The following is a 13,702-nucleotide window of genomic DNA, read 5'->3' as shown; positions in this document are numbered from 1 at the left end:
TTAACATCCTGTGCACCAAATAAAATACAGTGAGGTCACTTTCTTTACCACAGATTTCATCCATATCCATTCATACACTGTAATGTAAGTTTCTGCATTTTCTAATTCAGTTCATTTTTTTATGACTTGGTCACCTGCCCTAAAATCTCCTCATGAGGCTCAGTGTCATATTTTATTTTAGAATGTCTCTTGTGAGACACCTTTGGATATCATATTACATTAAATGCACCCTATGAACGCAAATTGTTGTTACTCTTTGAAAATATGAATTTGGATTCTTGCCAATTAACTTATCCTTTTCTACACCATGAACTACTACACAGGTATCAGCCCAAGCTGATCAGAGTACAGATTAGAGTATTCTTTTGCTTCTCTTGAAGTCTCCAATGACTTGCTGAGGTACAGTTCCTGGCCATCATCCAAAACCTGACCCATGGGACCATTCTATGCATCAACCTAGAGTTGGCAGCTATTTTCACAAAAGGCACATCACAGCAACTTCCTCTTGAATAGCAGCCAAGTCTATCCAGTGGCTACTGCTCCTATCAATTGTATGAGTACTTTCCAGTGGGGATCACAACGTAGTGATCAATAACAGGAACCTAGCAAATTTTCTTCCTTCTATGCTGGAGAAAACTGACTCCACATCTGAATCTCTCTAATCAGGTTTTCACCCTGCTGCAGTATCAAGGTTATTCTTATTAATATTACAAATTACATCCTATGTGAAGGTGACAAACTATCCCTCCATGAACCTCTTGCCCTGTCTGCAACCTCTGACACAGTTGATCCCACCATCCTCCTCTCAATGATTGCCCAGCTGGGTAGGAATTCACTTACCTGGTTCCATTCCCATCTATCTAATTTTAGCCAGAAAATGGTTTCTTTTCCAACTTTCTCACATTTATTCTTGGTACCTACAGCACCCCACCCCCCATACTCATCCCAGAATGTATCCACGACCACTTTCAATTTGAAAATTTTTCATCAATATGATGCCCCGTGGCAGCGTCAACTGAAAACATAACAGCAATTTCCATGTTTCCATGCTGTAAACATCTATGATTCTATGACTCGATGAGTTTTCTAATTACACCCACTCACCACCACCTCGAAGACAAGCTTTCACTTATCATCACTAAGACTGCCTTCTTCTACCTCTATAAGTTGCTCAACTCTTTCCCTGCTTCAGCTCTTCTGCTGCTGAAACCCTCCTCCAAACTTTTGCTATGTTCGGGCTTGAATTTGTACTCCTGGCCAGGCTCACACATTGGTTTATTTATTAATGTCACAAGTAGGCTACCTTCTGTAAATTTTACATCATCCAAAACTCTGCTGACCATTTCCTAACTCATACCAAGTCTCATTCATCCACATTCCCACCACCCCACACCGTGTTCACTTAGCTACACTGGCCCTCAATTGACCAATGTCTCAATTTTAAAATTCTCATCCTTGTTTTCCAGTTCCTTCTTGGCTTGGCTCCTAAGAACATAAGAACATAGGAAATAGGAGCAGGAGTAGGCCATCTAGCCCCTCGAGCCTGCCCCGCCATTCAATAAGATCATGGCTGATCTGAAGTGGATCAGTTCCACTTACCCGCCTGATCCCTATAACCCCTAATTCCCTTACCGATCAGGAATCCATCTATCCGTGATTTAAACATATTCAACGAGGTAGCCTCCACCACTTGAGTGGGCAGAGAATTCCAGAGATTCACCACCCTCTGAGAGAAGAAGTTCCTCCTCAACTCTGTCCTAAACTGACCCCCCTTTATTTTGAGGCTGTGCCCTCTAGTTCTAGTTTCCTTTCGAAGTGGAAAGAATCTCTCCATCTCTACCCTATCCAGCCCCTTCATTATCTTATAGGTCTCTATAAGATCCCCCCTCAGCCTTCTAAATTCCAACGAATACAAACCCAATCTGCTCAGTCTCTCCTCATAATCAACACCCCTCATCTCTGGTATCAACCTGGTGAACCTTCTCTGCACTCCCTCCAAGGCCAATATATCCTTCCGCAAATAAGGGGACCAATACTGCACACAGTATTCCAGCTGCGGCCTCACCAATGCCCTGTACAGATGCAGCAAGACATCTCTGCTTTTATATTCTATCCCCCTTGCGATATAGGCCAACATCCCATTTGCCTTCTTGATCACCTGTTGCACCTGCAGACTGGGTTTTTGCGTCTCATGCACAAGGACCCTCAGGTCCCTCTGCACAGCAGCATGTTGTAATTTCTTTCCATTCAGATAATAATCCGATTTGTTATTATTTCTTCCAAAGTGAATAACCTCGCATTTGTTAACGTTATACTCCATCTGCCAGATCCTCGCCCACTCACTCAGCCTGTCCAAATCTCTCTGCAGACCTTCTACTCCCTCCACACGATTCACTTTTCCACTTATCTTTGTGTCGTCTGCAAACTTTGTTACCCTACACTCAGTCCCCTCCTCCAGATCGTCTATATAAATGGTAAATAGTTGAGGCCCCAGTACCGATCCCTGCGGCATGCGACTAGTTACCATCCGCCCCCTCATCTCTGTAATCTCCTCCAGCCCTATAACCCTCCAAGATTTCGGCACCCTCATTTTAAAAGCTCTATCAGTGAAGGCCAAGCCTTCAGCTAAGATTCCGGCCCAAGTTTAATCCCCCTCACCCAGCAACATTGGTGTGTTGGAGGAGTTAGGGTCAGACAGAGTGTGCCCACCTTACTGACTGCACCATGCAACTTAGCAACATTTTATCTTCACTGACTTTAAAGTTTGGCAAGGCTCTTGATTAAGCACCCACCTAAAACAGCATTAGGCCCCTGGAACGTACTAACCAGGAACTTAGGGTCTGTTTCAGATCCCAATTCCAAATTTAGCATATCAGCAAGGACCGGTGAACTTTAAATTTCTTAAAAATTACTTTCATGAGCGTTTCTCCTGGCTCTACACAATACGGTGGGCCGCAACCAGACTGCATTCACCCCTCTCCTGTTCTCCTCCCCTCCCAGGATCTACTTGATCTGGCCAATTTCAAAGTGACCCTGACTAGCAAGCTACATTAGGATGCTGTTTTCCAGCAAATCTCATGACTTTGTTTTTGGGTACATGTTGCAAGCACTATGCCCACTTTTCATTGGTTTTCAATATGAGACCAAGTTCTCAGCTTGTAGTTTATGAAATAAACAATGCTTCCAATGGTACCTGATTGATTACCTCACCTCATTAACTTGAATATCAATCTAGCCCAATTACTGCCTTGGATATGAAATGAATCCTGCTGAGGACATTTTGACTCCCAGTCGAAAAACATCCACAGCACAAATTTAGACATTAATTATAAATTAATTTATAAATAAATCAGAAACTAACTCAGAGACCGCTGGGTGATATTTTTCACAGCAGCAGAAGCCATTGGCCAGCAGCTGGATCTTCTGGTTCCACCATTGTCAATGGGGTTTCCCGATGAATGCACTCCGTGCTGCCATGAAACCCTCGGCTGGGTGCACTGTCGTCGGGACTGGAAGATCCCGCCAATGTGAACAGCCAAAAAATTCCATGCCTTAAGCACAAACTGTATGAGAAATAAAAATGTCACACAGGTGCATTGGAAGTGTTCTGAGTCTAAAGTTAAGATGGACTTTAGGTGTATGACAGCAGTTCTGAATTGCACTTAAAACTTAGTACACTTTTCTTCCCCCAGTGCCAATGTCACTCATTTTCTGAGTCAAGGTGTTAACAAGATAAATTAAACTTAGTATATTGTGAAGCCTCTGCATAAAAAGTGACTAGCCCAAATCCCTCCCTACACATTGATGCTCACAACCACGTTTCAGGGATTTGTCCCAGACCATAGTGAGACCTACGAAAGTAGCTCCAGGACATGAGGCCTCAGGGAAACGTGTTTAAATCCAACATTTTTAACAGCATTTGATCAAAACATAAACAAGATCAAACCAGATATTGCTAGATTATATTGTAGAGTATGACAAATTGACACTGGCTTTAGGATGATTTGCATTGGTTTGTGAGTTATTCACATCAATTTATAAATAGCTGATCCTGACTCCTGGTTAATCTACATTGATTGATGGATAATCTTTACTGAGTCTTGGGAAATTGATTCGGGGTCTTAGTGAATGAACAATATGCCCTCCTCACATTATAAGCCCAAAGAAGTGAATTAAAATTTCCATAAATACCAAATAACAGTCTAATCCTCTGGATTTCAGAGTGATCTTGCATCAGACATTCAGTCACAACCCAAACATGTCCTGAGAGAATATTTCTGCAATCACCCTTTGCAAACCTTTCAACCCACTTGTCCCCTCACACATTGCAGTGTGAACCCCAAACACTGAGAATTAACCCTGTGGTCAATGCACCTGGCTTCAGATTATTTGCAGTGATGATTAGCTTTTGGTTGTCAAACTGTGCCAAAGAAACAAAAGAGGAACCATAACAGTGCCATTGACAGTAAGAGATGAAAAGGTCAAGGCAAGGAGAAGCCACAACATGAGCCACATGACAACTGCATGCAGGAAGGGATGGGCCAGCAGATGGGAAATAGGGAACCACCTCATGCTTAAAGAGCAACATACAGACAAACAATAACAAAGAACCAGACAAAAGAAGCATTGGTTTGTCCCCCACTGACTCACCATCCTCTGTGGGGACATAGATGTTTAGATACAAACAGTCTTCATTTTGATCCTGGATGTATGTTGCAACTATATCCAAATTGGCCGTGAACCAGATCGGTAACATGATTTCCGGTACCATACCGTGAATGTTTTGTGGGCAGACAGGGGCGAAGTGAGTAACATTACGTATTCCAGACCAGGAGGGCGGGGGTTCTGGTGGTTGGAACCGTTTCTCGCCAGTGGGAGCACTGGCATATGGAACTCCCAGGTACTGATTCACTGGTCCAAGTATGTCACTTGGCAAGGGAATTCGGATCCCCCGTAGTTTTCCATAATGTGTATTCACAGTTGGGTAGTTGATCTGACCCTCCAGCACTATGACCTTGACAGCGAAACTAAATATCCAGAGAGCAGTACTGCAGTCTACATTTAAGAAAATGGTGGCTATGCGTCGCAAAAAGGATATAGGACAACTCCATCTTGTATAAAGAAACATTGTACACGATGACATTACCAGAGTCTCACCAAAATAAATTCCAAAAACCCTTGGTGACAATCAATAACTGCAATAAATCCAAAGGTCACGTAGAGGGAGGTTCTTATCTTGTTACACTATTTCTCTGTCAATACATCTGTCAATCCATTGGAGAGATGCAAAGCCAAGTAATCATCCTGCAGCTGTGTTCTTGTCCATTAGTTTCAGATCTGGAAGGTGCACATCTTGTCATCCAGATAAATGTTTATTCTTTGTTTGCATTTCTGTTTCAAAGACCAATCCTGTGACAAGTAAAGAGAAACAAATTTAACTCATGCATCTGTATATGAAACACTATCCGTAAGGAATACAAAAGGATTTTTAAAAACATAGCAAATGAGAAAACACAGATTGACTGTTGTTAAATCCTCAGCCATCCACATGTTGTTTGATTCATTAGGAGGATCATAGTTTTTGACACTGACATCCCTGGGTTAGTAGACGATATATTATATTTCTGCCACACTTAGACCAAATTCCAGTCTGAGGCAAGACCAATGTCTTCCATAGCCCACAGTCCCTTTATTATAAGGGGCCATATAGAGGAGTTTGTAAGCTCTCACAGGAATTCTTGCCTTTACTCTCGTGAGATAATTTGGGAGAACTCACAGCATTTAACATGTGGAATGAATCTCAAATCTTAACTAGAACAAGGTCATCAGTCCGGATTAGTGTTAATTCCCCTCTCAAGCAGTGAGCAGTTTATGGTGGAAACCATCACTTTAAAAGTTACTTGGTCCATTTGAATCCTGGCAGCATGATACCTACCCTGACTCAAATGTGCAAGTTAAGAAAATAAAAACATAAGAACTAGGAGCAGGAGTAGGCATCGGGCCCCTCGAGCCCGCTCCGCCATTCAATAAGATCATGGCTGATCTTTTCGTGGACTCAGCTCCACTTACCCACCCGTTCACCATAACCCTTAATTCCTTTACTGTTCAAACATTTATCCATCCTTGCCTTAAAAACATTCAATGAGGTAGCCTCAACTGCTTCACTGGGCAGGGAATTCCACAGATTCACAATCCTTTGTGTGAAGAAGTTCCTCCTAAACTCAGTCCTAAATCTGCTTCCCCTTATTTTGAGGCTATGCCCCCTAGTTCTAGTTTCACCTGCCAGTGGAAACAACTTCCCTGCTTCTATCTTATCTATTCCCTTCATAATCTTATATGTTTCAGTAAGCTCTCCCCTCATTCTTCTGAATTCCAATGAGTATAGCCCCAGTCTACTCAGTCTCTCCTCATAAGCCAACCCTCTCAACTCCAGAATCAATCTAATGAATCTCCTCTGCACCCCCTCCAGTGCCAGTATATCCTTTCTCAAGTAAGGAGACCAAAATTGTACACAGTACTCCAGGTGTGGCCTCACCTGCACCTTATACAGCTGCAACATAACCTCGCTGTTTTTAAACTCCATCCCTCTAGCAATAAAGGACAAAATTCCATTTGCCTTCTTAATTACCTCCTGCACCTGCAAACCAACTCCTTGAGATTCCTGCACAAGGACACCCAGGTCCCTCTGCACAGCAGCATGCTGCAATTTTTTACCATTTAAATAATAGTCCATTTTGCTGTTATTCCTACCAAAATGGATGACCTCACATTTACCAACATTATACTCCATCTGCCAGACCCTTTCCCACTCAATTAGACTATCTATATCCCTTTGCAGACTTTCAGCATCCTCTGCACACTTTGCTCTGCCACTCATCTTAGTGTCATCTGCGAATTTTGACACACTACATTTGGTCCCCAACTCCAAATCATCTATGTAAATCGTAAAACATTGCGGTCCCAACACTGATCCCTGAGGCACACCACTAGTCACTGATGCCAACCAGAAAAATACCCATTAGTTAACCAATCCTCTATCCATGCTAATACGTTACCCGTAACACCGTGCACCTTTATCTTATGGAGCAGCCTTTGGTGCGGCACCTTGTCAAATGCCTTCTGGAAATCCAGATACACCATATCCACAGGTTCCCCATTGTCCACTGCACATGTAATGTTCTCAAAGAATTTCACCAAATTAGTCAAACATGACCTTCCCTTCATGAATCCATGCTGCGTCTTACCAATGGGACAATTTATATTCAACATTATATATTTCTTCCTTGATGATAGATTCAAGCATTTTCTCTACTACAGAAGTTAAGCGAACCGGCCTATAGTTACCCGCCTTTTGTCTACCTCCTTTTTAAAACAGTGGTGTCACATTTGCTGTTTTCCATTCTGCGGGAACCACCCCAGAGTCAAGCGAATTTCGGTAAATTACCACTGGCGCATTTGCTATTTCTCCTGCCATCTCTTTTAGTACCCTGGGATGCATTCCATCAGGGCCAGGAGACTTGTCTACCTTTAGCCCCATTAACTTGCCCAACACTACCTCTTTCGTGATAATGATAGTTTCTAGGTTCTCCCTGCCATAGCCTTCCTGTCATCAATTTTTGGCCTGTTATTTGTGTCTTCCACTGTGAAGACCAACACAAAATACTTATTCAATGCCTCAGCCATTTTCTCATTTCCAGTTATTACATCCCCCTTCTCATCCTCCAAAGGACCAATGTTTACTTTAGCCACTCTTTTTCGTTTTATATATTTGTCGAAACTTTTGCTATCTGTTTTTATATTTTGAGCTAGTTTACTCTCATAATCCATCTTACGTTTCTTTATAGCTTTTTTTGTGGCTTTCTGCTGACCTTTAACGATTTCCCAATCCTCTAGTTTCCCACTAATCTTTGCCACTTTGTATGCATTTTCTTTCAATTTGATACCCTCCTTTATTTCCTTAGATATCCATGGCTGATTATCTCTTTTACAGTAAGAAGTTTAACAACACCAGGTTAAAGTCCAACAGGTTTATTTGGTAGCAAAACATTTGCTACCAAATAAACCTGTTGGACTTTAACCTGGCGTTGTTAAACTTCTTACTGTGTTTACCCCAGTCCAACGCCGGCATCTCCACATCATATCTCTTTTACTACAGTCCTTCCTTATCACTGGTACATGCTTTTGCTGAGCACTGTGAAAGATCACTTTGAAAGTCCTCCACTGTTCCTCAATTGTCCCACCATAAAGTTTTTGCTCCCAGTCTACCTTAGCCAACTCCTCCCTCATCCCTTTGTAGTCTCCTTTGTTTAAGCACAAGACACTGGTATTGGACTAATTGGGCCAGGCTGACCCAGATATTTAACTGAAGCCCATGCCCAGGATCTGGGATGCCCAGGATCTGGGATGGGCTGTCCAGGATCTGGGATGGGCTGTCCAGACTGGGGAACAGTGAACAAGGTGCTACACTTTGCAACGCCAATGTAATGGGCACCTGCAACTTCAGGGCCACAGTATTTAAACTAATTTATAATTAGAACGTAATGATTTATTAAGGTGTTTCTAAAATTTGATATCACATGATGAGGCTAATATTATAATGTAATTACTTTCAGCTCAAATGTCAAAATTATGCTGGAATTTGTAACAGAAATATCAATATTGATTTTCTGATTATGGATGCAGTTTGCATCTGAATGATTAAAGATAAGTTTGCTCTCCCTTGCACAGAAATGTGACTTTTTTTGACCCAACTTTTCAAGGTCAACATATTACCAACATTATGCAAAGCAACAGATGCAGATTTAACATGTGGTGGAAGTGGAAAATTATATATCATTGAAATTTAAAGGACAGAGCTAATGAATGGTTGCAAACATGTCTTCCTGCTGCATCACTGCATGCATTATGGAATGATGGAGTCAAACTTCAAGCTGTAAATGACCATACTGTCACCTTATGCTGCATGGTACTTTCTGTTACCTTTGCAACAGGTAGCACTGATCTGCATGTGGCTCTTCAAAGACCTGAAAAGCATAAAGACAGTTCCCAAAGATATACCAGGACTTCTATTAGCAATGATGAAACCGCCAATCAGGAAACTTTGGCCATTAATCACTCTGGGCATGGATTTTTCTATGCAGTGCCAGTGAAAATATGACAAGTAATTGGACTATTTCAGAGGAACATCAACAATTCAATTAGCTAACATTGACCTATCTTAATCATACTATTGTGCCTGTTGTCCCAGCTTCCCTTGGATATGACAGCCTCTGCTCCCTAACTGCCTGCCAAAGTGAAACATGTCCATCTCTTGCTTGCCATTCTCATTCTGCATTCCGCTCTCATGCTGACGTTGCCATCATTGGCACCCTTCCCCGTCAAAAAGAAGCGCATCAGAAGCTCAAGAGACAGCACCTCATCTTTTGATTAGTGCTTTTCAACCCTCCAGACTCAACATCAAATTCAATGTTTTCAGATAACAATCACTGCTCTTATTTTTTTTGGAGGGTAGGTCAGTGATAATAATTCAATCACTGCTGCTTTCCACCCTGTCACAAAACTTTATTTTGTCCTTTCCTCTCCCTTCTTGAACTCTAACTATGCATGTTCCTGCTTAATGCCTGTTAAATCTGCAACATCTTTCAGTTCTAAACAAAAGTTGTCGATCTGAAAAATTAGCTCTGGTTTTTTTTCCTCTCTCCACAGCTGCTTCGATGCCTGCTGGTATTTCCAGCACTTTCTGTTTGTATGTTCATCTCCAACTGAAGATACAAATGTATGAGTGTCAATGTCTTTTTAATTACATTGTTAGAGTCCACTGACAATCACTTTGTTAAATGGCAATTACATTGCACAGGTTTAATGGCAATTACATTGTTAAAGCACTTACATTGTTAAACAAGTGATGAGTATTGGTACAGCTGTAAATGAGGACACACCGGATGAGAAGAGGGATGTGGAAGGAGGTGGACCTCCTTGTGAATCGGCACCTGGGCCAGGCTAAACTTGCGATAAACAGATCCAGGCAATAGAAGATTGAGGTGATCATTGAGCATGACTGTCTGCCCCACTTCCATAGCTATATTTGCAACTGAGTGTCCCTGGAGAGAGAGTGTCTGCTGGCAGTCTTCCATGCTTGCTGGGTGGACTGGGGTGTTTTACTAACCCTTCAATCACATTTTGATTTGATGTTTTAAGTTTCCTTTGCCATTTGTTTTTGCTTTATGCAGTATCCCTTTAAGGAGCTGTTCTTTTTAGTTATCTCTTAGTTTGTTTAATTGGTTCAACCCAAAATAGTATGAACGGGAACATGTTTAATTTGGTTCTAATTAGTTTGTTTAGCTCAACAATATAAATGGGGATAGTGCCCCTATGATTTGATCTTTTGTTAATTTGTCTACTTTTCTTATTTGTTTAATCAAAAGAGCATAAATGGGGACAGCTGAAACACTGAGGTAAGGAAGAACTGGAAGAGTTTGTGACTTTGCTATCTCTGAAATAAATCTAATTTAAGGAAGCCTATGAGGTATACTCACTCAGCTTTTGATTGATGTAAGAAAACAGATAATCAGTTCATGGAGGACTTTGATGTTTGAAAAACTTGAACCTTGAAATCTCAGTCTGTATTGGCTTTCAAATGACTTGATTTTGCACACACTCCTCATCAACAGATTTCATGGCAAAGTCTCTCCATAAAACCAAATGGTTTTTTAGAGCAGCAGCCTTTTTGGAAAATAGTGATTTCCAACTACTTTGCTATAAATACAGACAACTCTGCAGCAAAGCAAAGGGTGGAGGGTTCCACGGTGGACCAAATTCAGAGATGGACAAAATATTAAACACAGATTCCAGCACAAAAAGATAGGGTTATTGATGAGGCAGCCTGAAGATGATTTGTGCTTTCAACCAATTTGAGAGCTGAGATCAAAAATCAGGTCTGGCACAGTGACTGTAGGTGTTTGACCCTGCATGGGGAATAGTTAATTGGTGTTATTGATGTTTTGAAATATTACACAAGAATTGCCTGCAAAAGAAAAAATGCTTTTGAAATAAAGCATGAAACAGAATTTCAAGAGTAAAAGTGATGATGGTGACTGCCATGAAGGAATGGTGTTGGTCACTGGAAGCTTGAATACTTTGATGGCTGATCCATTCAACTGCCCAGTTTTAGATAGATAGCATTTTCACTTTTACAGAGTGTGGGGTGGATTGGGTTAACCTCTACCTGAAATTCCTCATTGAGACAGAACAGTGAGAGTAAGGAGCGTGCAAGGCAGATTGGCGAGGTTAAGAGGTGTGGAAGCTCTACTTGCTTCGGGTTTGAGGATGATAACATGCTAACAGCTCCCAAAAAACTAGTTATCCCTTGCAAAGTAGCTGGGATCAGTGTCTTCATCCAATACTGATGTGGTCTCTAGTGAGATATCTCTATTGGAAATCAGATCTTTGATTTTTTTTTTTTAAAAGCACAGATGAAGCTAGACATGGAGAATTAGAGTGATTGTATGCAGGAAAACTGTAGATCTACATTTTACTTGGTCAGGCTATTACTGCCTGCCGATAAGGAAGGCAGATATTTTGCATCAGAGTTTAAGCAGTCTTGCTAACTTCTGGGGATAAATGCTCAGTGGACAAAAAAAAAATCTGGAAGTTTAATAGACAATTTGCACATTCAGCACCACAAAAACTGAAAGCTCCACTGTGGGATGCTGAAGTGGTTGATTAAAAAAAAAAATGTAACAACCTTGTTGGGTAACTCATGGCTCAATATGACATTTGTTAATTATCAAAGGACACTACAATGTCCTGTTGTGAGTCTGCTACTGGCCAGGGAATTTAATGATGTAGTGGCTATGGGCTCACAACTATGGGACAAGGATCATGGTTTTATTTTGCGACATATTGCAGATATGACAACCAAATTTAGCCTAGTTACAGTAATACATGGTAAGGACGAACAGACCATTGTCAATAATGTAATGAAGAAATGGGGGGGAGGTGTATTTGGATTAGGAACACCAATGTAATTATGGAAGGGAATTTGTGAAATTAGGAATTTTGCCACATGTCAGAATTTGAAAATCATAGCTATAACTATCTATCTCCTTTATATAAATACCCCAGCACGTGCATGTGCCTATATACAAACAGGGTCTCTGCAGCGATGGGCTTTGGAGGTTAGCTTTATAAAATAAAGGATAAATTTTGCAGGGTTTTGACACTATCAACCTGGAGCTTTCTCATGTGAAATGGGCCCAGCAGATGTCCAAAAAAGTTGTAGCATGGAGAAGTATATAGCCGGACCAATCTCTCTTATCTCGGTCTCTTTGGTTTCCAAAGACAGACTCAGTTCCACTGAGCTGAAGATTTTTAGCTGAATACTGCCAACCATTATATTTCAGGTAAAGCCAGGAGAAGGAGAGCGGGTCAACGATTTACTTGCTCAGTTCAGCCCTAAATGAATTCAAAGCCACAAGTATAAAACTTAAAAGCTCATCCTTGCCATTTTCTTTCCAGTAAATCACGAGCATATGTTGGACAGTTATGAGGAGCAGGATACAGCAGATAGAGGGATAACTGAATAGGAACAAAGTAACAAAAGCACAACTACCCAAAGTAGGAATGAGAGTAATATTTTTGCCAGTAGGGGCAAATATGTGGAGGCATTCCACCATAATGGGGAGAGCAGGATAAGCCACTGACTAATCCAAACACTGGTTGGATAAGCAGGATAAAGGACAAGAGGCAAGACCCATGTAATGGTAAAATGAAGTGAAGATGTGGAAGGCCAGGAAATGTAGTGAGAGTTCTGAAAGTGGTCACGACCCTAAGAAAAGATCACAGACTTATGATTGCATGTGAAAGAGATCATGCAGCAGGAGAACAGAAAGAGAGATGAGGGCAAGTAAAGGTCATAGTTTGACAAGAACAAGGACTGCAGGACAAGTTAAGAATACCACTTGGAATAGGAGCGCTTGTGATCAGGAGGTTTTAGTAGCTGCTGACAAATTGGAAGGCAAATTGATAAAGGTTGCCAGACAAAAAGAGTTGGAAAGAATTTGGTGTCTGCACTAATGTACACATGTGGATATGTACAGAAAAGGTGCTTCCTGAAAGCATATATAAGGCTAAACTAAACTAATAGCTGAGTGTTTTGAATAAAGACTTGATAAAGGTGTCAGGGTGCACGAAAAGTGAGTTTGAAGACTTTCTTAGCCCCTTTAGAAGCATATTCCTCAGTGTGAAGTGATTGATATGAAAGCTGCATTTTATTGCAGGGTGAGAAATTTCAAAGGGAACTGTGTTTTTGAAACCGCCAAAAAAACGCTGGGCATTTAGAAGGGAAGCTGTGGGAATTGAACAAGCGTGTTTATGGGTTGCTCAACGTGTGAAGGGTATGGTATTTCAGGGTGAGGTCAGTCCTATTCAAAACAGGCTGATCCTAGCTAAAGGCAGAATCTGCAATGTTCTTTTGATATCACAGGAAGAAAGTAGCAGGCAGCTTTATCATCCATGTTAATGATTTTTGGTGGGGAGGTTCTGTAGAATTTGAGCAGTGGATGATCAAAAAAAAGGAATCCAAGGTTAGAAATCGGGTTGTAGGAGTATTTAAATATAGAGGATTTGACATTAAGCAGAATAAGTCAGGAGTGACCTTGAATCTACAATAATATCCAGAAATTTTAAGCGCATCCCTATAAAT

At 41.2% G+C, this 13,702-nt stretch overlaps 1 protein-coding gene across 14 annotated transcripts in view; it reads right to left on the bottom strand.

Moving 5' to 3' along the window:
* The window catches only part of nlgn3a (neuroligin 3a), a 189,837-nt gene extending 185,066 nt beyond the window's left edge, over positions 1-4,771 (bottom strand). For 9 of the 14 annotated variants that reach the window (XM_078211438.1, XM_078211442.1, XM_078211448.1 and 6 more), the window contains exon 1: positions 4,651-4,771. In XM_078211438.1, the coding sequence (XP_078067564.1) occupies positions 4,651-4,771 (121 nt within the window). Of the gene's footprint in view, positions 1-4,050; positions 4,068-4,406; positions 4,421-4,642 lie in introns of all 14 variants that reach the window. The other 5 variants (XM_078211444.1, XM_078211446.1, XM_078211451.1 and 2 more) reach the window with 4 other exon arrangements.
* Between the last annotated feature and the right edge of the window lie 8,931 nt (positions 4,772-13,702).

This window comes from Mustelus asterias, chromosome 4, assembly GCF_964213995.1.
Source record: "Mustelus asterias chromosome 4, sMusAst1.hap1.1, whole genome shotgun sequence".
In the NCBI taxonomy this organism is placed as follows: Eukaryota; Metazoa; Chordata; class Chondrichthyes; order Carcharhiniformes; family Triakidae; genus Mustelus; species Mustelus asterias.
The sequence above is the reverse complement of the archived record's forward strand: the minus strand, read 5'-3'. Positions and strand labels throughout refer to the sequence as shown.